The 25,105-nt window shown below is 51.4% G+C and overlaps 9 protein-coding genes across 9 annotated transcripts; 5 read left to right on the top strand and 4 right to left on the bottom strand.

The window, feature by feature from the left end:
- Positions 1–176: 176 nt before the first annotated feature.
- Positions 177–1,980, top strand: AA0111_g969 (GPI transamidase component; the record flags this gene model as incomplete). Its single annotated transcript, XM_028656276.1, has 2 exons — positions 177–529; positions 579–1,980. 2 exons carry the CDS (start codon positions 177–179, stop codon positions 1,978–1,980), a joined length of 1,755 nt encoding a protein of 584 aa, XP_028511107.1.
- Positions 1,981–2,560: 580 nt separating this feature from the next.
- AA0111_g968 (hypothetical protein) lies at positions 2,561–3,536 on the bottom strand (the record flags this gene model as incomplete). Its single annotated transcript, XM_028656264.1, has 2 exons — positions 2,561–3,106; positions 3,156–3,536. 2 exons carry the CDS (start codon positions 3,534–3,536, stop codon positions 2,561–2,563), a joined length of 927 nt encoding a protein of 308 aa, XP_028511595.1.
- Positions 3,537–4,425: 889 nt separating this feature from the next.
- Positions 4,426–5,823, bottom strand: AA0111_g967 (hypothetical protein; the record flags this gene model as incomplete). The annotated part of the gene is made up of 2 exons (XM_028656253.1): positions 4,426–5,720; positions 5,772–5,823. The coding sequence occupies 2 exons, from the start codon at positions 5,821–5,823 to the stop codon at positions 4,426–4,428; spliced, it is 1,347 nt and encodes a 448-aa protein (XP_028511104.1).
- Positions 5,824–6,206: 383 nt separating this feature from the next.
- Positions 6,207–14,035, bottom strand: AA0111_g966 (Compactin diketide synthase; the record flags this gene model as incomplete). The annotated part of the gene is made up of 4 exons (XM_028656242.1): positions 6,207–12,729; positions 12,780–13,165; positions 13,232–13,790; positions 13,851–14,035. 4 exons carry the CDS (start codon positions 14,033–14,035, stop codon positions 6,207–6,209), a joined length of 7,653 nt encoding a protein of 2,550 aa, XP_028511103.1.
- Positions 14,036–15,098: 1,063 nt separating this feature from the next.
- On the bottom strand, positions 15,099–16,738 carry AA0111_g965 (hypothetical protein; the record flags this gene model as incomplete). The annotated part of the gene is made up of 4 exons (XM_028656231.1): positions 15,099–15,366; positions 15,422–15,819; positions 15,867–16,255; positions 16,306–16,738. 4 exons carry the CDS (start codon positions 16,736–16,738, stop codon positions 15,099–15,101), a joined length of 1,488 nt encoding a protein of 495 aa, XP_028511106.1.
- A 1,121-nt stretch (positions 16,739–17,859) lies between these two features.
- Positions 17,860–19,244, top strand: AA0111_g964 (hypothetical protein; the record flags this gene model as incomplete). The annotated part of the gene is made up of 2 exons (XM_028656220.1): positions 17,860–18,128; positions 18,194–19,244. 2 exons carry the CDS (start codon positions 17,860–17,862, stop codon positions 19,242–19,244), a joined length of 1,320 nt encoding a protein of 439 aa, XP_028511105.1.
- Positions 19,245–19,637: 393 nt separating this feature from the next.
- AA0111_g963 (hypothetical protein) lies at positions 19,638–21,251 on the top strand (the record flags this gene model as incomplete). Its single annotated transcript, XM_028656209.1, has 1 exon — positions 19,638–21,251. The coding sequence occupies one exon, from the start codon at positions 19,638–19,640 to the stop codon at positions 21,249–21,251; it is 1,614 nt and encodes a 537-aa protein (XP_028511100.1).
- A 522-nt stretch (positions 21,252–21,773) lies between these two features.
- On the top strand, positions 21,774–23,095 carry AA0111_g962 (hypothetical protein; the record flags this gene model as incomplete). Its single annotated transcript, XM_028656198.1, has 3 exons — positions 21,774–21,809; positions 21,865–22,739; positions 22,804–23,095. 3 exons carry the CDS (start codon positions 21,774–21,776, stop codon positions 23,093–23,095), a joined length of 1,203 nt encoding a protein of 400 aa, XP_028511099.1.
- Positions 23,096–24,082: 987 nt separating this feature from the next.
- On the top strand, positions 24,083–25,026 carry AA0111_g961 (hypothetical protein; the record flags this gene model as incomplete). The annotated part of the gene is made up of 2 exons (XM_028656187.1): positions 24,083–24,140; positions 24,221–25,026. 2 exons carry the CDS (start codon positions 24,083–24,085, stop codon positions 25,024–25,026), a joined length of 864 nt encoding a protein of 287 aa, XP_028511102.1.
- Positions 25,027–25,105: the final 79 nt, after the last annotated feature.

Genomic DNA, 25,105 nt, shown 5'->3' with positions numbered 1-25,105 from the left:
AGAGCTTGGAGGTGAGTGATAGCCAAAAGAAATCGCGACCGCGGCAATGCCAAGTACTCACGTCAGCTGGCCAATCACATGTGGGGCGCCTTCACTTCACACGTTGGCCGCGGCATCCAACACGTATCGTCAGTCGACAAAGACACATTTCGCGTAGAGAGCGCTACAATGCTGCGATGCTCTCGTCTTTTTTCTTTCTTTTGCTCAATGCCTTGATTGCATTCGTCTCTGCAGGTGCCGACTACAGTGAGCGACTCCTGCTTCGGCCCCTTCCCCAGGACACTCTTCTGGCCTCTTTCAATTTCCGAAGCAACGAAAGCGCGCCCGCATTCGAACAGCAAAACTTCCGATACTTTCCGCGATCTTTTGGACAGATCTTGCAACATGCGCACACGAGGGAACTACATTTAAGGTTCAGTGTTGGACGTTGGGATGCCGAGAATTGGGGACAGCGGCCGTGGAACGGCGCAAGAGAAGGAGGCACTGGTGTTGAGCTGTGGGCGTGGGTAGAGGCTGACACTGAAGAAGAGTATATGAATTGCATCAAATGGACAAAGAACTCATACTGATTGACCCAGAGCATTTGCACGATGGTTGAAGCTGACCAACGCTCTGTCGGGCCTCTTTTGCGCCTCTATCAATTTTATCGATGCTACCAAGACGATACGACCGGTCATGTCATTCAATCCTGAAGGCCAGCACGGTAACTCCTCTAATCTTCATCTCCTCCACGGCACGCTGCCCCACGAAGTCGTCTGCACGGAGAACCTTACACCCTTCCTTAAGTTACTACCTTGCAAGGGCAAGGCAGGTGTGTCCAGCTTACTGGACGGACACAAGCTGTTCGATGCTTCGTTCCAGACCATGGCTATCGATGTACGCCCAACATGCGAAGAAGGTAGCTCCAGTTGTTCGATTGAGATGGAGCAAAGCGTGGACATGGTCTTGGACATTGCGAGAGCCAAGCGCCCAAGAGACAACCCGATTCCACGACCTCTGCCGATCAGCCAGATGGAATGTGATACATCCAAGCCGTACAATGGCCACGATACTTGTTACCCTTTGAACAAGGGTACTGAGCCTGGCTGGACACTGGAAGAGGTCTTTGGAAGACCACTTAGGGGAGCATGTCCGTTGGCAGACCAAGCTGAGGGCGAGGCAAACAATGTATGCATCAACACACCGCCGGAACGTACACTCGAAGTCAAGACAACAGGCGAATTCACCGAGTCAAGACTAGCATCAGACACGCTCCGATGCTACAAGCTTCCTACTGGCGCAGACTTCGACCTTGTCCTACCCGAACAGAAGATGATGACTGGCCTTGTCCGCCCTGATCCTCTCGTTTTCGCCGCCAGGTCTATAAACGGCCATGGCCAGGAACGGGGTAGCACACAGTCAATCATCAAGAACCCGTCCACCACCAATGCCGTTGAGATAGTATATCTAGAGTCTCTACCATGGTTCATGAAACCCTACCTGCATACTCTCCAAGCCCACGTCGACACCACAGACGAAAGCCCCATCAAGGAGACCTACTATCGACCAGCGGTTGACCGCGAGCGCGGCACCCACCTCGAATTGCGCTTGGTCATCCCACCAAGCTCTACCCTCACTCTAACCTATGATTTCGAGAAAGCGATTCTACGTTACACAGAGTACCCACCAGATGCGAATCGAGGCTTCGACGTCGCACCTGCTGTCATCCGTATCCTTTCTCCCGACTCAGGAGACAACAAGGGAATCTATGTTCGCACTACTTCATTACTTCTCCCCCTTCCAACACCAGATTTCAGTATGCCGTATAACGTAATCATTTTGACCAGTACTGTCATGGCGCTGGGCTTTGGCAACATCTTTAATTTGCTTGTTCGCCGCTTTGTGGGTGTGGATGAGGTGCCTAACATGGGTGCTGGGGGGCTCAAAGGGATCATTTTGGGTAAGGTGGCTAGGCTCAAGGGTTTGCTAGGAAGAGGCTGAGGGTTTCCTGTCAAATGATATTCAAAATTCGTACACATCGTTGTTCCCTGATTTACGTGACCACATGTTTCATGTACATCAACTTATTTGTGTTCACCGTGACGCTCACACGTCTCCAAAAATTGGAATAAAACACCCTGCTCAGCTTTTTGAGGTACTTGGTAAATATTCACGTTGAAGGTATTCGTAAGACGCTGAATACCTCGAGTACATATGTAATCAAGTATTTCTACTTCTACATATACTATCTATTGTAAACACCTTGAATAAGCTCCTTAGTATGCAGACAAGGAATGTCTACTTTTTGTGTCAAGGACATGCTTGCGATTTTGTCTTCATGGTAGACAGGCGACGCTTTGAAAGAAGGATCATGTAACATGTTTGGACGCATTCGCATTTTCCTAAAATTCTATGTACACTCTAATAGTAATTCGCTAGCTATTGTAGCTCATTGGGTATCGTTGTTGGGCCGTTCGTGACTCCGTGCGCCAGAAAGGGATCCGCATATCCCTGTATGCTGCTGTGCTCGCCTCACGTTCTGTCTCCTCACAGCCTATTTCCCACTCTCTACCCCCCAGCTCTAAGCGCCATAATTCCGGAAGTTCTCACAAGGCAGGTAGTTGTTCTCGATAAACGCCGTGTCTAGCCTGATTCCATACGCGCATTCCCATTCCTTTTCGGTGTCAAAGGGAAAGATTTTAGCTTTCACGGTACCCTTGACTGTCTCGATCGTGTTGGGACTCGTCGTCAGGCTAGTATTGAAAAGACGAATCATGTTGTCGCACGTCTTGCCGTCTGCGAATGTTACTTGGTTCGTGACGTTCATGAAGAAGCCAATTGGGTAAACTTCCTCAGTAGTCAAGGAGAACCGCGTGCTGACGAATGCAGCGCTAGAATTGGAACTCTTTGCGCTGAACGAGGTTGTTCCTGGATCCTTGGCATCGGGTACAGCACTGTACGCGTCACAGGCGGGCTCGAAAGAAGAGGGGTAGGTCTTGGTTCCGTAATCTGCCGCACCTTTGAGAGCGATTGCGTTCTCGGCGGACATGAGAAGTGATGGTGCCCACTTGAATGATGTCGTATTGTCGCCTAGTAGATCCAGGAAGGGGAATTCAATGCCACTACGCTACTCATCGTTAGCATGTTTGCGATCTAAGTTTAGGGGCATCTCGTACCGAAAAATCGGGTATCTGGTACCCGAAAGCTTGTACTTCGTGATCATGTACTGCCTGGAGTACAGCTGGATACATTCCTTCAGGAAACGAAGGAAGGAGATGTCGGTATGCATGTTCCAAGATGCGGTATTGCGACGGAATGAGCTGACGTGCAAGCTCCAGGGATATCGGTAGTACCGAAACTGTGCCGTTCAACGTTCCCGTCGCGTTCATCGGGTATATTGACGCAATAGGATTTGGCTGGTCAACCGACTGACAGACAGGCTGAACAATCTCTTGCGGCGCTTGTGGAGTAGCGACCGTAGTGCTGGCATAGCGCATAGCGAGCAATGCAAAGAAGCTGAGGAAGAAGTATTGCCATTTCGATTGTTGAGCCGCCATCTTTGGTCGTTGTATCGAGAGGAATGCGAGTACCGGATGGCACAAGAGTGCGAGGTCCAAACATGTGCTTATCATGATTCCTGAGTTTCCGCAACGGACCGATATCGTAGCTACGGTAGTACCACGCGGGAGATGATCATGTGAAAGAATAGATTGTGCAAAAGCGCCATCGGCGTAGGAGAGGTATTTTTCAGCTACATAAGAGAGCCATACCAACCGGCAACGCATGAATCCGCGCCACTAAGAGTGCCGCAAGAAGATTCTTACTGGAACACAGATACCCGCAGGTCGCGGGAAGACAGACGCCGGATGAATCAGTACCTGACCGCACATCATCCTCGCGTCGCGCTGTCCTTTGGGCAGTCTTTCCACGACAAAACGTGCTTAGTGCCATGGAAGCATCAGTTTCCGAGACGCAGATCCATCATGTGGAGGTAAGCTACCGAGGGCTAGGGTGCGCCCTGGCGCGTGCAGTTGCTGTGAGCGTAAGCACGGTCCGACTGAAGCTGCTTAATCTCAGCGCCGCGCTGTGTGGGAGCGTGTAATGTTGCCTTTTGAATGTTGGACGGTGCAGAGCGTGTGTCAAGGAGACATCTCCGGAGTTTCATCGGCTTCGAGATGAACTTGGGCCCGACCGCACGTGCACGCTAGGCGCTTTAAGGCTGGTATCGGCGGATGCCGACTGCCGAATCCTTGCTCTCGTCGTTCTCTCCACACCATGTAGATTCCTGCCTCAGCACGAGAATGCACTTTCTGAATCCAGTGCTTCCGTCACATGGTCATTGCCTCGCGAGGATAAAGAACTGGAGACGAGGAGTTATTAAGATTCGCATTACTATAAGGTTACACAGTGCCATTGCCTCCATACTGAGTGGGTATACAGAGAATCTCATACGTTGCCCTGTCGACTTTGCAGGTACTGCTCTACTGTCTCGTCATTCATATTATCGATCTCGGCCGTCATCGACCTGTTTGGTGGCTGCGATGAGCTGCTCCTCCGACTTGAGGCCTCTGAATCAGACGATGACGACGAGTTACCGAAGCCCAGCGCTGCGTACACTGCAACCACGGAATTTGCAAGATTCGAAGCAGCGGTCGTTGCTTGGCTGATGTAGCTCTGGTCTTCTTGTGATTTCCCGTCATCCTCGACCGCTCTTTCTGCTGTCACACCATTTGTGCCTTCAGGTTGCTTTGGAGGGGCATGGTCCCGCTCCACTGTCAATGGTTGAGGTTGTGAAGCTCGTCGTTCAGCTTCTTCAGCAGCACAAACTTTCGTCAATTCATCATGGCCTGTACTCTTCTGTTTCGGTTGATCGTCCGTAGCCACGGCCGTTGGTGCACTTTCTCTCCTCTTCTCCTTCTCCAGCGTATCATCCAGTTCCTTGCCAAACAGCAACTTGAAGAAGACCACGAGAAGCACATCCGATGTCCTCCGATTCTTAAGCACATATCTCAAATGATGCGTTTTTTCATCCACGTACTTGGCCACACTGATGGAGAAACCCGGCAATCTTAATGAGAAATTCGCAAAATCAAGATGCGGATTAAAGAAGTCAGCGTGGTACATGCGGCCCTTTTCAAACGTGAAAGCTGAGAGGGCTTGTTCGTCAAGATAATGCTTCCGCCTCTTTTTCCACTTCGAAGGCATAGACGAAGCTTTGCGAACTTCCTTGCCGCTTCCTGATGCACCCTCCTCTATCACGTTGTCTGTTTCTTGGCTAAGATTTGCGAGTTGATCTTTTGCTGGCACTTCGCTGGTCCGGTCTCCAATCCTGAAAGCGAAGAAACTCGAAAGCGCGGGTCCGTATAAATATGGCTCGTCGGAGTATGCATCTGAATAAAGCCCAGGATCAAGCATACTTGTAGCGATCTTCATCGCGTACCTGAAGCCTGGCGGAAGTTGGTGTTTAATTGAGTGACCGTAATCGAAGCCCATCACCAGATCAGAGCCAGACATGTCTTGTTTGGGCACAAAGGAGTAGGCAATGGAGTACCTGTCAGAAGTATGTTGTGGGTGGTCGAAGTAAGACGAGGAAGCTGGGGAACTACGGGGTAGGCCATGGTAATCTTTGATCCGGACGCGAACCCATGCGTCTACAAGTTCGCTTTCAACATGTGTTGGGTCTGCGCCGTTGACCGACACTTGCTCGTGCTCCGATGTGTTGTAGGACGGTCCGGCGGTTACTACTAACCATCAGCGTTTCGAACGATCACGTTTACTTGGCAATCACGCACCTTGTAAGAGATACTTGTCCCTTGCCTCAGGGTCTACACCGTTACCCGACATGATGGTGAACTAGTGCAATAGCCGCAATTGGTCTATCGGCGAAGAAACCCGGTGGAGCTGACCTGCCAGGTGTAGAGGCTGGGAAGCTTATGTATAGTCACAGACATTCTCGCACTGATTAAACAGCCACGCACCATCGTAGCTCCTACATAAATCAAGATCGATCCCGCGGCACAGTGTTGGTGACGACCAAACCCAGCCACGAGTCCATGACGTTATGATCACGCGTCGTCCAATCAGAATTTGTGGCTAGATCAGCCCCAAGTGGCTGGTCGGCCCTACTCCTCCATCCCTTCTTTCTCTGTAAGCATCATGAGCATCAAGCGGGATAATGCATACGATAGAACGCTATTGTTTTCGATACTGTTTAGGTGTATACAAGCTTAAGCCTGACCAAGGAGCAACTTGCTTTTGTCCGCCAAATTTTGTGCCAGTTGTGTCATCGGCACGTTCTGCATAACATCAAACACCGAAACTTCTACTGCCATTTCGCGAGCAACCCAATTCCTCACCTCAACCGCGACCAAACTATCGACGCCGTACGCGCTCAATGGCCTGCCGGCATCTATATCGGCCTCGGGTATCATCATCAAGCTCGCAAGCCGTTGCACGATGGCTGCCGTTATAAGCTGCACAGCCTCTTCATTCGCGGTGCCGCAACGCGTCAACTCCTCCCGTAGCGAAATAGCCTGCCCGGCATTGGCAGAGGAGCCAGCAGCGACGTTGCGTAGGGCAGCAAACCGCGCGTCGGCCATCCAGTACCACGCGTCATCGTGCTCATTGAAGGGCAGGCCGCACATGACTTGCCCGGGGTGCTGTGAGGGGCCTTCGATGGCGGTCGCTAGCAGACCATGCAGGTCCGAGGTATGCATGACCTTCAACCCCATCGCCTTGACATGATCAACGTACTCGTCATGCTCAGCAACAAATCCTACCGACAGAAGATAGCCAATGTCGATAGTCATTGCGGGTAGGCCTTGGCCGCGTCGGAACGAAGCGAACTCGTCTTGGAAGTTGTTACCACATCCGTAATTACCCTGTCCGCGATGGCCCATAACACCAGCTAGCGAAGACAACATCACAAAGAAGTCCATGTCGCGCGGTAGCAGCTCATGTAGATTCCAGGTGCCGTGAACCTTAGGACCGACTGTTGTACGTACGTGGTCGGCGGTCATCTTGTCGAAAAGGCAGTCTTGCAGGACCATGGCACCATTCGCACATCCCTTGATCGATGGCAAGCCCTTGGCCTTTAGGTCGTTCAAAACTGCTTGCAGAGCGGCCTTGTTCCCAACGTCGCAGTCATAGGCCAGCGGTGTGACGTCGTACGTATTTCGCAACTGCAAAGCGAAAGCTTGGTTGTCTGTACCGCTGGCAGCAGAGCGGGAGAGAAAGACCAAGTAGCGTGCGCCTTTCTCTGCCAGCCACCGCGCGATCTCACGCGTAATTCCACCTAACCCAGCAATCACGTACGTCGCGTCAGGGTGGATGCTTACACGAGGAACCCGAGGTACGGCACGAACGACGTCCGCATCGTCCACACGGACGATCACCTTCCCCATGTGCTTTCCTGCCTGCATATGGCGAAACGCCTTCTCGACTTCAGCCATCGTGAAAATCTGAAGTGGCGCAATAGGCTTGATCGATCCATCATGTATCATTTTCGTGGTATCTTGCCATAGCGCTACGGCACGAGGGGTTGGATTGTTTTCGAAGTCAAGAAGATTGACGCCAATATAGCTCTTGTTGTCCAGCAGGGGCTTCATATCGAGACCGGTATTGGCGAATAGATCTGCTTTCCCAATTTCCAAAAACCGACCAAATTTTGCTAAGCAGTCGGTCCATGATAGACGTAGAGCCTCACCAGCCAACGAGTTCAGTACCAAATCAACCCCTTGACCGCCAGTAGCACGCAATACGCCCTTCACGAAGCTGGTGTCGCGACTGCTGAAGATGTGATCTTCAGAGATTCCGTACTGCTCAACGAGCAGTTGTTTCTTGGTGTCTGCGCCGACCGTAGCAAATATTTCAGCACCTTTAGCTTGCGCAATCATGATGGCAGCTTGTCCGACGCCACCAGCAGCAGCATGAATCAGAATCTTCTCGCCAGCGACGATGCCACCCACGGTTACCAGGGCATAGTAAGCCGTGAGGAAGATGAGGGGCATCGAGGCGGCTTCCTCGAAGCTCATTCCCGATGGAGCACACATAGCGCCCTTGGCTGGAAAGCGGACGTATGTGGCGAAAGTGTCACAAGATGCCGTCATCACTCTGTCGCCGACTTTCATATCCGTGACAGCGGATCCAACACGAGTGACGATACCCGAGGCATCAACACCTAGCTTGTCCTCGGCCAGATTACCGAGTGCAACGAGAACATCCTTGAAGTTGAGACCTACAGCCTTCACTTCAATCTCGATCCAATCCTCAGGCAGTGGCGTGTGGTACATCTCATCCTCTTCCCACTGGAAGGTGTCAAGCAGACCGGGTGTCTTGATAGTCAGCTTAAGGGGACGTCCGCAGCCTATGAATGGCACCATCTCAGGATCGCCCTTGGCTTCATACTTGCGTAACGATCCATCAACTTTCAGAGTTCGCTCGACGCGCGGTACGTAGACCATGTCTCCACGCGCGGCGAACTCGCCCTCTGTGCTATCACCGCGAATATGTGCAAGGGCAACCTTGAGTACAATCTGGGACGCTTTCTCAATGTTGACAGTGGTTGGTGGATCCAAATCGAGACAGGCAAGGCGGACGCCAGCGTCTTCATTACGAATTGCTCTTCCGAGTCCAACCATAAGACTGTTCATAGGGCAAGGGGTGTCGAGAGCACCACCACCAGTAATCCACAAGGCGCCTTCGGATGAAAGAATGACTTCGCGTAACCTGTCCCAATCATCATCGGTAAGGTTCGCGAGGATAGCATCCTCCCATTCTGCAAGGCAGATGCAATACTTGCCCTCCACCTGCGTCTTAGTGACATCAATCCACTGAGAGATACTGATGTCATGACTAGCCGAGGCAAATGCCCTCTGTATGGTATCCGCGAGCTTGTTTGACGCTTCAGTACCAGTGGTGATGACAAGGCAAGAAGGCAGGCTAGGTGCGGCTGTCTCAGGTTTGGTTGAGACAAGCAGCGAGACAGGCTCTTTCGAGGTTTCGCGATCACCACGGATATCGACATCAACACCCGAGAATCCAGCCTTTTTCAATGCAGTATTCCACTCGTCAGCATCTAAGAGTGGGCCTCCCATCCTACCGTCCGCTTCTCCCAGCCACCAGCCGGGTAAAGGGCCCATGATAAACCCAGAGAAGATACGCTTGATGGTCACCTCGGACAACACAAGACGGCCACCTGGCTTTAGTAGCAGCTTGCAGTGCGCTAATGTTTCCTGAATGCTCTTCGTGGCATGAAGCACGTTAGCGCATACGATTAGGTCATAGGACTCAGGCTTGAAGCCTTGCTCTGTGGGCGTGTTCTCGATGTTGAGCGTGCCAAACTGCATAATGGATGCATCCTGATTGAACCGGTCAGCTGCCTTGGCAAGGAAGCCAGGAGAGATGTCAGTGAAGTAGTATTGAGCTGCCTTGGAACTTCCATCGGGATTGCGCAAGCGTTCCAAAACATGGTATGTGGTACCACCCGTTCCGGCGCCGATTTCCAGGATGCGCAACCCGGGTTGCTTATCAGCGATAAGACCGACATATTCGGCGACATTGGTGTTGAAACTGGTACCGAAGGCACCACGGTAGAAGGAGTAAAGAAGATCGCCCTCAGTCATGCATTGCAGAGCTTCGACTTCGCGTTTGAAGATGCGAGAAAGATTTTGCCCAATACGATCCACCATCTGTACAGTGATGTGGCCGCTCTCGGACTTTACGATGCGTTGCCGAGCTTTCTCCATCTCACTCTCCACATCTGCGGGTAGCTCAGGGAATTGCTTGATAGTGTCATGCATCCACTCTACGTATGACTTCCAGAAGCCATCCTGTGGCACATGTGCCTTCCCTTCCTCGGCCTGGAACCAGTCGAGGATACGGTAGATGTACACCAGGCACACGAACTCGAGTAGATCAAGTACAGAGTCGTCATCTTTACTCTTCAGTGTATGCTTGTAGATGATCTCTTTGATCTGTGATGGAGCCAAGAGATCAGCATCCACGTGCCAGTTCTGCGCAAAGCATGATGCCCGCGTTTCCAGTTGCCTCGATGCATCTTCTGTTGCGCCAACAGATGCTAGCACAACACCTTCCATGATGACGACAGGCTCGGTCATCGTTGCATCTGACATGGTGATGTTCGAGTTCCAAGTGGTGTAGCTCAGTTTCTTTGCGGAAGAGCAGCCGCATAGCTCTGCGCCAGCATTCCTTGGTATATTGGCTGAGACGAAAATGCGATCAAAAGATCTGGGGACGACCGCTTCATTCAATGCTTGCTCTTCGCCGGAGATACTAGGAAAGATGAGATGAAGGACAGAGTCGAGAGTGGCCGGATGGACTACATGGGGGAACTCAAATCCCTTGGGCATGATAGCCTTAGTGTCAGGTACCTTGATGACACCATAACTGGCACTAGGCCCAGCGTACAGCTCTGTCATATTTCGGAAGGTAGGCCCGTACTGCATACCAATTGTCTCGACTGTATCGTATAGGAAGCTCCGTGCCGGCTTCTGGCAGATCCTTCTAGCCTCGGCAAGGGAAGACATATAGCGTTCATTCCCCAGTGCCACCTCGCGCTCCATAGATGGGGAGAAGGTCTTGAAGGCGACGGAGACTAGACCACGGGCATGCGCACTCCAAGAGCTCATCTCTTCACTCCAAGAAAAGATAGTGAACTCGTAGAGCGTGGAGGACGGCGCTGCTCGTGTTCCAGTGCGACGATTGTGCAGCTGCGTCATGACCTCAATGCCCTTCTCAGTGTCAGGTACACGAAGTGCAGTATCGATGTTGACATCGCGCAACTCGAAACCATATATCTCGTCGGCATTCGTCTCCTGAGCCAGCTGGTGCGCCGCTTCGATTGCCATGGCGACCATGCCAGCACCTGGGTAGAGGATGTCGCCCTGGACCTTATGCTCGCGGATCCAGGGGTTCTCGTTGCATCGTAGGAAGTTGCGCCATGTGTGCTCTGGCGTTCCAAACAGGCGATAGCCTACGAGATCTGTGCGCGGTGACTGACGAAGGCGATGCTGACGACTCAAGTGAGATTCCTCCCAATAAGGCTTATGGTTCCAAGCATAGGGAGGGAGATCGACTAGCATGTTGATGCTATCAGAGGATACATCGTTGACTTTGCTCAAATCGACCTTGCATCCATGTGCCCAAAGATGACCCATGGCCTCCAGCGCAGTAGCAGCACCATCGAAATTTCGGCGGAGAAGAGTGGTGTACGTCGTATTCGCAGCACAGTTCTCGCTGTTGAAGATGTCCAAGAGGTAGCTGCGCAAGGCTGAGTGAGGACCGAGCTCAACAAACAGATTGGCGAAAGCTTTGCGCGATTTGCTCTCCTGTGGGTAACTCAGAAGGGAGCTGGTGGCTGCGACAAAGTTCACGGGAGAAACCAAGTTATCTACCCAGTACGAAGGCTTCATCCGTGTAGAGTCAACCAGTTTACCTGTTACGGATGAGAACATAGGAATGGTCGACGTTGAGCCATGCGCGATACCCTCCAAAGCTTTTTCATATTTCTCGCGGGCTGCCTCCATGTGAAAAGAATGGTATGCAACATCCATAGGCAGTCGGGTGCATGCTACCTGCGCGTGTTTCAATACTGTCTGTAACTCGTCAATGGCGGACGTGTCGCCAGTGACAGTGCAAGCTTTGGTGGAGTTGAAGCATCCTACGACTGCCTTGCCGCTCTTCAGGCCTTCAAGGTAACCCTGTATGCTATCGGCACTGGCAGAAACGGCCAACATGCCGCCATCCTTGTAGACGGTCTTGCTAACCTGTCCTCTGAGCCAAGCGATCTTGATTGCTGCCTCTTGGTCGATGAAGCCGGCAGCGTAGGCAGCCGCAATCTCGCCACTGGAATGACCAAGGACAGCAACAGGTCGCACTTCGAAGCCGCTCATGAGCTCTACGAGCGCAACCTGTACGGCTGTACAGGCCGGCTGGCTGTAGTCAGTTTCCCGCAGCCTGCACTCAGCCTCGCTTCGATTCAGCTCCTCAGCAAGGCTCCATGGGCAGCCGAACGACTTGAGCATAGCCTCCGATCTCTGCATGCTCTCAGTGAAAGTCTTGTATACAGAAAGTCCTCTTCCCATCGCGTGCCATTGTGCACCCTGGCCCGTGAAAACGAAGGCGATTCGTGGTGTCGCAGAGGCAGAAGAACGCACTGGAGGGAGACTTGAGATGTTTTCTCGAAGGCCGCTGACACTCGATGACACGGCATAAGATTTCCACGGCAGCACAGTTCTTTTGGCGCTCAGCGTGTATGCCAGGTCGTTGAGGAAGGAAGGTGCGGTAGAGGTCTTAGAAGCAAGATACTCTTGTAGGCGCTCAGCACTGCGCTTGACACCCTCTTGATCGTTGGAAGATAGTACGAGCAACTTCGGTGTGGGATGGACGTCGCGCAGCACCTCGCTCGATACGTCACTGATGTTGTCGCTGGATTCACCACTCGTCGCCTCGTCGGTGACTGTGCTTGCAGAGCTGCTGGGGCTGTCACTGAGATGGCTGACGCGCACACTGCTCAGACTGGGAAGGAGCGGTGCCGTTGTATGTCGACCCTTTAAGCCATGACGTGACAGGAAAGATGCTGCATCTTCGAGGATGGCATGTGCGTTCGCACCACCAAAACCAAAGCTATTGACGCTTGCGCGGCGAGGTCCGTTATGCGGCCACGGTGTTAACTTGGAGGCTATCTTGACATTTTCCGGTAAATCGATCTCAGGATTGAGCTTCTCAAACCTGGACGTTGTCAGTAAGGGGCGGATCAAGGATTTCACTGATGTACCGACCAAAGATTCGGAGGTATCATGCCACGCTCAACGGTCAGTGCAGCCTTGATGATACCAGCTACACCAGCCGCGCCTTCAAGATGTCCAATGTTCGTCTTGACAGATCCGACATAAAGATCCGACTTGCGGCCCTCGACCGACCCGACTGTGTTCAGGATCGCTCGGGCCTCCAACGGGTCGCCAGCCTTTGTACCCGTTCCGTGTGCCTCGACATACGCCGTCTCTGCTGGATCTACGCCAGCCATCTGGTATGCCCTTCGAATCAACTCTTGTTGCGCCTCACTATTAGGAAGTGAGATGCCAGGCGTGTGGCCGTCTTCATTGGCGGCTGTGGCCAGCACGACCGCTCGAATGTTGTCACCGTCGCGCAACGCTGCATCTAGAGGCTACATATTGTCACCTGTCAACCGAATGTCGCATATTCAAAGATGGCGATTGCGCCGGGCACATACCTTCAGAATTGTGACACCAAAGCCTTCTCCACGAGCAAAACCATTCGCATTCGCATCCCACATCTTGCTCTTGCCTTCTGGCGACAAGATCTTTGCAGCTCCTAACAAGATGGACATATCTGGTCCAAACATGAGATTGGCGCCTCCAACCACGCTCATCTCAGCTTCTCCTGTACGAATGCTTTGACATGCCAAGTGAAATGCAGTCAAACTAGATGAGCAAGCCGTATCGACCGTGAGGGAAGGGCCCCGAAGATTGTAGAACCACGATAGTCTGTTGGAAGCCAGTGATGCTGACATGCCAGTCGCGTGGTATATCGAAGGACTTTCGTTATCGCGTGCTTGCAAGTTGGGAAAGTCCGCTGTGAAGGTACCAATGTAGCAGGATGTCTGTGTGCCTGAAACCTTTTCCAGGCTCAAGCCGGCATTTTCAAAGCCTTCGTACGTAGCCTCCAAAAGGATGCGATGCGTCGGGTCCATGGCCTTTGCCTCTTTTGGTGTGATGCTGAAGAACGGAGCATCAAACACCTTGAAGTCTTGTTGCAAGAAGTGGGCATGCCTGTCGCGACGGGCAATTAGCATGGGGAGCAGACTACGGAAAGAGTGGTATTGAGCCTACCTTTGTTGAATACTGCCAAGTCGTTCTGCATCGGGGTGGTAAAAAGCGTCGACATTGTAACGATCCTTAGGGATCTCAGTTCGTGCATTACGGCCTTCCACGAGCATGCGGTAGAAGGCCTCTGGGTCTCGAGCGTCGCCAGGCCCCCGAAAAGCGATACCAATAATGGCGACTGGCTTGTTCATGGTGGCAGCTCTGTGGTGGAGGATACTAACGAGGAATGGTGGGCAATTGGGAAAGTCAATTCCAGAGTTACCTGAACGAAAGATCACACTCGAATGAGAGGCAATGGGGGTATGAAGTGCTATGGAAATACTATTTGACGAAATCTGGCGTGGAAACTACAGGTACATATCGTCTTCGAAGGTAACGTCTGCTATCCATTCACTAATCGTACAGGCGTTGCGTCAAGACCGAGCAGCTGCCATATCCAGGAAAATTTCTCGTCTTTCCATTCGGCAGGAGCAATATGAAATCGGTCAAACAATTTGAAGAAAGCATCCAATCCCACTTTGTCGTTCGAGCACGCTGCATGGCGATTCCCTGGATACACGTGTGCAAAGTGTACACGGAGTGTGTTCTCGAAACACCGATCCAGAGCGATTACGGTTCCTTCCGCTCTCGACCGAGTCCGCGCTGTACGAGTGTAACTCGACTATAGGCAAAAGTCCTGACTCGTGGTGTTGACGGCTCCTCGCTCTCGGGGCAAGTCTTTCTTGGGCGTGAAAGCGACTAGGGTAGACGAGGGTTGTCATCGCCGTGGAGTTCACTATTGTCCCCACTACTTGGACCAACACTATCTGGACCCACTGAAGGCCCGTATACTCGGACAATTATCAGCGTCGGCTCTAGAAATTTCTCCAGACCGTATACCTCTAGGCATCATCTGAAGCCCGACATGAGTCGTAATACGCTACAGTGTCCGCTCGTTTCTGCGACCAGGAGCTCGCTAGTTTTTGAAGTTATGCTAGGGTTTACAGGCCTTTATTCATGCTGACATATACTCAAGCGGCGTTTTGCTACTCAGCAAGCATTTGTAGTCAGATCTGCTAACCTGCTAAAGCTTTCGACAGGCCTCGTAGTACACGAATGAAGCCATCGCAACGCGGAAAGAAACATGCGTGTTCGCAAGAAAAACTATTTTGCCCTCAATGGCACCTTGATAGATGGCGTCTCCTTGATAGATGGCGTCTCCTTGATAGGCTATGTCTGCGTTTAAAAACTGCTCCAAGACCGGCAAAAGATACCTCACGAATCAACAAGTGGTTGGTACCACCGAAACACATTATCCGGATCGTACTTCATCTTGAGGTGCCGCAGTCTCTCTAGCCTCCATGGCTCGTAGCCATATAGCGCCTCTGGCGGATCCTTCATAGTTGACGTACCGTTGCCATAGCTCACGTATTGCTGCAAACGGCCATACCCAGACGTTTCAATGAAGCGTCTCTTCCAGTAATTGAGGTGATCCTCAAAGACCTTCCGATCTTCCATTCGCTTTGGTGTAGCATTCAGCATTCTGCAGCTCTCATATTAGGAGCTGTTTTCGAGAGGGGTCAATGGAGTTGACTCACAGGAAATGGTTTGACCCTCCACGCCACGGAAACGCCGTCGCATCGTCAGAAATCTCGCGAACACGCTGATCGGGTAGACACTCAAACATGGCACTGAACCAACCACGATCTTCCCACTCCTCACTCATGGATTTGACGCTCTCGAAGAACTCACGTGTTGTCTTCAAGTCAAATGTTTCGACGCAAGCGGCCCCCATCATCTTGTAGGGACCACGAAGCCAAATTTCGGGCTTGCACAAGAGCTTGTTCATCTCTTTGTACGTTGAGAAAGGTAGTTCTGGCCATGATATGGATTCTCGCCCACTACTCAAGACTGGCTCTAGAGACTCGAAACGCTGCACATAGGGATCTGCGTCTGCAGCTGTACCGGACCAGACTAAGTTGACGAGAATGATGTGCTGGATCTTATAAGCGGCGTCGACATGCTCCTCATGAAAAGGCGTACCTTGCGACCACTACTTTGGCGCAGCCATAGGACGAAGATTGCCAGTTCTGCAGGCATACTCTCATAGACGCTGTTCAGCGTCCTGAAGACCTCGTCGCACTGATCTAGAGTGTACTCCAAATCCCAAGTATGGTGTATACCCCCATGTGCTTGCGGGTATACCTGGAAGGTGGCTTCAAGTGCGATGCCAAAGTTATGACCTGCTCCCCGGAGGCCCCAAAAAAGATCCGGATGGGAGTTCTTGGATGCAACTACTATACTCCCGTCGGCGAGCACGAGCTTGCAAGAGATCATGTTATCATTCAGGAAGCCGTATTTTCCTTGCAGACGTCCTAGGCCCGCCCCAAATGCTACACCAATAACCCCTGTAGTCGGGCACGATCCTACATCTTTGTCCCGTTAACAAAACCCGTCCAGCAAAGCGGCACATGATACATACTAACTTCCATACCCAAGTCATGCACAAAGCGCACGAACTCATCAGTTATCGCTCCACCACCAATAGTGACATGGCGATTCTCGGCATCCCATCGCATCTGGTTCAGCGGACGCATATTGATACATATGCCATTCTGGAAGCGTCCCATTGTGGTTGTGACTGAATGATGACCGCCACGAGGTGTAAACGGAATACCTTTTTCCCTCGCGTACTTGACGACCTCGATCACATCGTTTTCACAGACTGGATCGACAATAGCGAGGTACGTTGGACGCTCATACTGAGTAAAGCGCAGATTGGCTTTTTCGAACTCTGTTTTGTCCTCATCAGATGGTAGATGGACACGCGCCTTGTTCGACAGCTTTCGCTCAAGCTCGGTGCGAATTGTGACTGCCAGCGAGATGAGGTCATCGCCGCTTTGCTGACAATCCATGTTCTGGATATGTACCGGTGATCTGAATGCTAACCGAAGAATTTGATGATGATGCAGAGAGAGCTTGAAATATAAGGGGAAATTAGACCAAACAGAAGGTCTTGATATCAACGAAGTACTCAGCTATGGATGTAGTAGTCACTGACCGTTGTAGTCGATGGAGACCTCAGCATACCAGCAGACCTACGACCGGTAATCTCGCGTGCTGATTGCTACGCAGGAAGAACTGACATACTTCTAGACCCATGTGCGTGTGTAGAGAGGCTCCACATTGCCTTGCACAGTTGCGTAGAACCCCTGCATCATTTTCCACTCAACCTTGGGTCAAGCTTTACCATATATCCACAGCACGTGGCCAAGCTTCACATAGTTATTTGCTTACTGTAGGTAGACCCACGTGGGGAAATGGTACCCGCAAATGTACACGCACCACATGTTAATGATCTGCACGATGTCTAACAGCCTGCACATTATCTCGGAGAAGGAATCGGGCCGACCTGCAAGGGCCGAATAAAAGTCCAGGTCACCTGGACCGACATATGCATCTTCCCTCCAGAACACCTTGAGTAATCTTTGTATACACGTTTTCTTGCTGAGCGTGCAACAATGAAGAGGCCTTATTGGATACTTTTGCTCGGCACCATCACTCGGCGACTACGAGGCCTGAGGACAGGGTGGGAGAACGCAGCGCTTCACTGAAGTCGAGTACTATCGAGACATGTCGCGGTAGATTTCCCCGCCAGTCTGAGCTGTCGCTGGAATGCTGGCTGAAGAATACTGTATCGTCTTTCTTCCGGGACTTGGAGCGCTGAGTATCGATTTTGCTGTATTTTGGTAATTCCACAGTACTTAGGTACCATGGCAGCATTTTCTGTACCAGGTGGCTTGTCACATCAGCTTGATCAATTGCCATCGTTGACAGTTAGAAATATCACCACCGGTGCAGTTGTTTTTGTAAGTTCGCAGAAGCTGGATTTCCTCCCGCAAAAGCTCACAAAAGTGCGCAGTCACTACTTTATGTCTTTCTCAAGACTGTTTACAATCTCTACCTAAGCCCCTTAGCTGGCTACCCAGGTCCAAAGCTCTGGGCCATCTCTCGGCTACCATGGAATCGCGCAAACATGAAGGGTCGCATCAGCTGGAAGATCCGCGAGCTCCACGACAAGTACGGTCCTGTTGTGCGTATCGCGCCAGATGAAATCTCGTATACGACATCTGGCGCGTGGAAGAAAACATATGGACAGCGAAACCCTGAGTTCGTCAAGGCTCTCGACGGCAGAGGCATTGCGCCTGCGAGTATCGGTGGCCAACGTAGCTTGATGACGGAGCACCAAGACAGACATCTGAGGCTAAGGAGGGCCATAGATCCTGCATTTAGTCAGAGAGCACTGTAAGTCTGGATGCTCTTCCTTGATCTGTAGGCGTTACTCCACCATACTGACTTTATGATACTAGACGCGAACAGGAGAGCTACTTCCAAGACCACTCGGACAATCTTGTTGAGAAGCTGAAGCAACGGTGCAAAGACGGACCCCTAGACATGACTACTTGGTACAATCTCGTCGCATTTGACATCGTATCTGATCTGGCTTTTGGTGAGCCGTCAGGCTGCGTCAACAACCCTGATCAACCATGGATCCAAGCCATACTCGCTCGTGCCAAAGCCATTGTCTGGTTTCAGCTTGCCGTACAGTATGGATTCATGGGTCTTCTCAACTGGATGACACCAAAGTACGTTACTGAATCGAGGAAGAAACACATCGCTATGACTGAGGCCAAGCTCAAGGCGCGAGTTGAAGCTAAAAACCCTGGCAAAGACTTCATGTCATACATTCTCGAAAACGATGAGAAGCTCAACCACCTCGAACTGGTGATGCTCTCTTCCAACTTCATCGTAGCAGGTAGCGGCACATCTGCCGGTGGAATGTCCGGCTTGACATATCTTCTGCTGCGCAACCCAGACAAGTTGAACAAGCTCAAACGAGAAATACGCAGTTTGTTCAAAAGCCGCGCGGATATGACCCTTCAGGCCGTGACCAGCTGCAAGTACCTGCGCGCCTGCCTCAACGAGGGTATGCGTCTCTATCCGCCAACACCGGGTTCGCTGCCGCGGTTCGTTCCTGGAAAGGGTGAGATGATTGAAGGCAAATGGGTTCCGGGGGGTTACGCTGTTGGTGTTAACCAGCTGGCGGCCGGCCACTCCGAACGTAACTTCAGGAAGGCGCGCGAGTTCCATCCCGAGCGCTGGCTCGACGAGCCTGACTCTGAGTTTAAGGATGACGATCGTTCTGCAGTTCAGCCATTCTCGTATGGTCAGAGGGCTTGTATTGGACGATCCATGGCCTATGCCGAGATGTCTCTCATGATGGCGAAGTTGGTACGGTATTTCGACTGGGAGCTTCACGACCCCGAAAATGACTGGTGGAACCAGCAAGGCACCTACCTGGTATGGGAAAAGTTGCCTTTGCAGGTCAAGCTGACGCCTATGTCCGATTTGATCGAATAGTGACAGTATGATAAGAAGCTGTAGAAGTGCTTATGATGTTTGTAATGTATGGCTAGTCATATAGATAGCTAGTAGCTGTACATGAAGATGCAATGTGGCTGGACATGATCTCAAACAAGAGATAGCGAAAATAAGGTGCGTCCATCATTAGAGTTGCGGCAGTGATCTTGACGGGCCCTACTAGCTTTTCTTGCTAGGAAGGTCAAATAGTCGGCGGCAGTCAGCACACAGACCAAGACTTTGAGCGGGCATAGACCCCATGTCTAGTGCACTACACGTGGGCCCGAGTTGCTGCCCGAGAATGAATGGCTCGTTGGTATATTTAAGTCGCCAGTGGCGCGTCATCCAGACGGCAGTACGAACTTGAGAAGTGTCAAATCGCTATCATTCAAGATGCAAATAATTCTCCCAATCCTAGGGGCGGGTATATTGCTCATCGTTCACGTTGTTAATACTTTTCTCGTAAGACCCTTACAGACCTTCCTCAAGAGCCGCCGTCTCGGATGTGGCTCAGTGTCATTTGAGCCAAGTCGATGGCCTCTGGGCATCGACACCGTACGCCGAAGCCTACAAGCAGACAAAGAGCAAAGAACGCCTGATTTTATAGCCTCCCGCTTCGAAGCCATGGGTCGCCATACGTGGGGGCTATCACTGCTGGGGACATCGAACCTCATCACAGCCGATCCACGTAACGTACAAGCACTCCTCGCAACGCAATTCGATGACTTTATTATGGGCACAGCGAGGAGAACAAACTTGAAGACGGCGCTTGGGCGCAGTATCTTTGCTGTGGATGGCAAAGCATGGCATCGTGCAAGGGAGACGATGCGGCCGATCTTCAATAGAGAGAATGTTTCTCGGCTTGAGTTGCTCGAGGAACATGTACAGACTATGTTGCGGATCATAGAGACGAAAAACGAGGGATTGACGACTGATGCTGAGGACCGAGCATGGTCAGCACCTGTGAGCTTGGCTGTACTGTTACCGCGTTTGACTATGGATTCGGCAACTGAATTGTTCCTCGGACAAAGCACACACTCCCTCAATACAGTGCTCGTCAAACAGCAGCAGAATAGCATCAATGATGAACACGATGAGTACAGTTTCGATCATGCTTTCGAGCGCATGCTCGCAATCTTAGGGACAAGGATGCGACTACGAAGCCTATACTGGCTATACGGTAACAAAGAACTCGAAAAGTGCATCAACACACTTCACACTTTCGTGGACAGTGCCATAGATGCCGCTGATCAAGCACGGAAGTCAGGCTCATCACAACTTCGCTACGACTTTCTCGAATCACTACGTACGCGTTGTTCTGATCGTGCCGAGGTACGCGAGCAAGTGTTGGGCTTGTTGGCCGCAGGCAGAGATACCACAGCGTCACTTACAGCCTGGGTGTTCTACTGCCTAGTAAGAAGCCCAAGAGTGTATACAAAGCTACGCGAAACTGTTCTTGCAGAATTCGGCCCTTACTCAACGAAAGTTGGGCAGACGATAACATTCGAGAATCTCAAGGGCTGCACATACCTACAACATGTTCTGAACGAAACACTACGGCTACATTCAGTCGTTCCATTCAATTCTCGCTGCGCTGCACGAGATACGACGCTCCCTGTCGGCGGCGGACCGGATGGAAGCATGCCTGTGTTCGTACCCAAGGGTACCGAAGTCAACTTCAGTACGCATGTGCTGCATCGACGGAAAGATCTGTGGGGCGAAGACGCCGACGATTTTGTGCCTGAGCGATGGGAAAAGAGGAGGCCAGGAATGAGTTGGCAATATGTTCCTTTCAATGGTGGACCGCGTATCTGTATTGGCCAGCAATTTGCCCTTACAGAGGCTGGATATGTGCTAGTAAGAATGTTGCAGAGGTATGATATTATTGAGGGTCTGGATATTGACATGAAGCGCGATTGGCATAACTTCACTGTTGTGTGTAGCCCTGGCAGTCCAGTGGCAAAAGATGCTGCGGTCATGTGCCGATTGAGGGTAGCCGTCGAGTGAGTCGTTGGTATCATCTTTATCGTAATTGGTTTCCTTTTCCGGTTATTCCAACCGGTTGTTCGGTACTATCTCAAGAATGAGTCCGGTGTTGCGCCATGTTCTCCCCACAAATAGTACAGAACGCAATGTACGTGCAGGTATCGTCTTTTCCTTTTCTATCCAGACAGCCGTTGTATGAGCACCGGGCAGCGAGTCATTGTATAAGTCAACAACGACTAAAGTTAGCCAACTAAGGCGGGCCGAATGCGGCTTCAAGGTACCAATACCACCGAGGGCCTGAGCTGCGGGGTGGTAAAAGCCGAAGACTGCATCTACAGCTATGTTAGATGCCAGAGGCTCAGAATAAATCAATAAACCACGTGTATATCTATCTGTTTCAATTGGCTCGTTATACTTACGGGAAGAGGAACATGTTCAACACCACTCCCTCCAGCGCGCGACGATGGACCTGCTGCTTCAAGACTCGAAAAACGAATCAAGGCGAGCAATTCCAGAGGCAAGACTACCAGCTTGAGCGCGAACATGTTGTTTGTTATAGCCTGTTCTATCTGCACCAGTGTAGGTTGATACTTCTACAACTGTTATACAGATACAAGAGTCTAACCTAGCACAGCCTATCGTGTACTTCCTCGTTCGCTCCATCTACTACCTCTTCTTCCATCCTCTGTCAGCCTTTCCAGGTCCAAAACTCTGGGCAATCTCCCGCGTTCCCTGGAACTATGTGAACCTACAAGGGAACCTCGCATGGCGCATTCGTGATATGCATTTGCATTACAATAGCAGCGTGATACGTGTTGCTCCAGATGAGCTGTCGTATACGAGCAGCACAGCTCTGAAAAAGATAGACGGCACTCCACCGCCGCGCGAGTTTCTCAAATGTCTGGACGGTCGTGGTATCGCTCCAGCGGTTGTTAACGGGCGTCGCAGCATTGTCACCGAGACGCCCGAGCGGCACACTATCCTCCGCCGTGCCCTCCAGCCCGCCTTCAGTGAGCGTGCCTTACGCGACCAAGAAGACTTCTTCCGCGACCACACTGATCGACTAATCGCACAGCTACGAAAGCCACAGTATAGTGTCACTGAGCAGAATATCTTACGATGGTTTGCTCTACTCAGTTTCGATATCATGAGCGATCTAGCGTTTGGTCAGCCGGCTGGCTGTCTAGACCGTGTAGATGAGCCCTGGCTCGAAGTCATTGGGTCGCGCGTCAAGAGTATTGTTTGGTACCAGTTTGCTGTGTACTACCACGTCGAGTGGATTTTGAGATGGATCATGCCCAAAGCAGCCATGGAGGCGCGCAAGCGGCACCAAACTCTGACGCTACAGAAGGTGCAGCGACGGATCGAAGAGGAGCGTAGCGGGAAAAGAAAGGGAAAGAGAAGGGACTTCATGAGCTATATCCTTGGTAACGACAGGGAAAACCTAAGCAATATGGACTTGTTTGGTATGGCAAGTGCGTTGATCGTGGCGGGCAGCAACACGACTACGTAAGAAAACGTCCCTGAACGAATCGCATGTGAGAAATAGACTGACTTCATACATGGACGCTAGGTACACGATGACTGCTTTCGTCTTCTTCGTCTGTCGACATCCAGAGGTCTATGCAAGAGTTGTTGCTGAAGTGCGAGACAAATTCGCGAGCGAGGCTGACATTACCATGGTTGCTGCTGGTGAGCTACCCTACTTGAAAGCTTGCATCGAGGAGACGATGCGCATGTCACCTCCTACACCTTCAGCTTTGCCGCGCTGGGTTCCGGAGGGTGGAGAGGAGATAGACGGCAAATTGGTTCCGGGAGGTGTAAGTCTTTTCTTGTCCGTTAGCGCCAAGGTGACATTTAACTGACAAGTCGAATCGCGAAGACTGCCGTAGGCGTGCACAATCTGGCGGCCTGCCATGTTCCATGGAACTGGCATCGACCTCTCGAATTCATCCCTGAGAGGTGGCTGCAGACGAAAGAAGGAGAGTTCACTCACGATGACCGCGGCGCCTCCCGCCCTTTCTCCTATGGTCGACATGATTGTATTGGGCAAACGTAAGCATAACCACTCCCCTTCTCTTGTCACTAGTATATCACTGACTCATTGCCTATTTAGTATGGCAATGAACGAGATGAGGCTTGCCTTAGCCAAGCTCTTCTGGAACTTTAATATATTCCTCAACCGTAGCTCGGAGGATTGGTGGATCACGCAGAAGTCATACTTAGTCTGGGAGAAGAAGCCGCTCATGGTTTCGATAAAGCCAAGACATTAATTAGCACTAATTAGGATCCAAGTCCAACGTATGCTGCATCAGCATACAAACTCATCTGGCGATAGCTCATTCTGTCATCTCTCAAAGAGATACCGTCAGTTGAAGGGGTTGACAGCGCCGCTTTGCCTAAAATGCCTTTTGCAGCGGAGTTGTCCTACCCGGAAACACGTCGATAAAGCTAGATAGTAGTTGCGCATGATGTGTCGCACGTTTGGGGTGTTGGCCGATCATTTGTTGTGCATTTGCAGGGGGCACTTTACTCGGTCCGTTGAAGTTCGGGCCGGTCGTTTTGAGAACTGAAATGGGGTATACCCGTGAATCGTTCTGATGGCTGTCGGCGCTCTTCGGCGATAGAATTGGAACACAGGTAAATAGCCACTCCCTTGACCACGTGGTTGGCTTTTTGGCAGTTGCGTTGCGCAAACATCTCTAGCACGGTCCATGGTGGACAGCAGACACGCGGTGATAACTGTTCCATCCAATCCTCGGTTGGTAGAGATAGAATGCAGTCTGATCTTACTACCGACCGTATACACTCATTGACCTTTCTCCGTTACTAGACCAAGTTCTGTCTGAGCAATGGCCGACCGTCCCAAACGCGAGCTGAAAGTGCTTTCACTGGGAATGACACGTACTGGTGAGTTTCCTAGACTTGTGACTTCCCTTTATCGTGCCTAGCCGCCTTGAAAGGATGGCTGAAACCAACTTGTGAAATAGGATCGGCCTCGATAACTCAAGCTCTTGAGATGTTGGGATATGAAGGTGTACATCATGGCATCCAGGCTCTAAGCTCACCACTTGAGTGGCAGTTGTTCAGCAAGGCCTGTGATGCCTTCTTTCCCGTGCTCCCTACCTACACGGGTCAGCCATTCACGCGCGCAGACTGGGATATGCTCTTTGGGCCTTACGAAGCCGTCACCGACATGGGATCATTCTTCGCGACGCAACTGATCGAAGCCTATCCCGAGGCGAAGATTATCCTGGTAGAGCGTGATATCGACGAGTGGTATGACAGTATGGAAGAGGCCATCTTTAGTACGACGTGGGGTTTGCGCGCAGATATTGTCATCAACGTGTTGGGACCACTTTACGGGCTCAACGGCGGCAAGACAATTCGCAAAATCATGCTCGGTTTCTACGGCGTGCGCAATGTGAAGGACATGCGACGGGTTGCTAAGGATCGATATAAGCAACATTATGCAGAAGTCCGAGCTGCGGTGCCGGCGGAGCGCTTGCTCGAGCTACGGTTAGAAGATGGTTGGAAGCCGCTATGTGAGTTCTTGGAAAAAGAAACACCGAACACGCCATTTCCCGTAAAGAACAAGAGAGGAGAGCACGTCAAGAGGGTTAGGCAGAAACAGAATATGTTCTTCAAGCACGTCGCGGCGAGGTTTGCCAAGAATGCAATACCTTACGGCATGGGTGCTGGAGTCATAGGCTTCATTGCCTGGAGGAGTAGATCCGGTGTCCAATGGGCTACGATGTTGTGCACCGTGAAGCAGGCATTGGCGCAGGCATGGTGATGGAGGTTGCTGGTGAAGTGGCGGATCGGCAAAGTGCGATAGTGGAAAGATCGCGAAGATTCTCTTGGCCAAGCTCAAG

Source organism: Alternaria arborescens (assembly GCF_004154835.1).
Source record: "Alternaria arborescens strain FERA 675 chromosome Unknown contig_2, whole genome shotgun sequence".
NCBI classification, from domain to species: Eukaryota; Fungi; Ascomycota; class Dothideomycetes; order Pleosporales; family Pleosporaceae; genus Alternaria; species Alternaria arborescens.
Note: the sequence above shows the minus strand (reverse complement) of the source record. Positions and strands in the feature narration are given on the sequence as shown.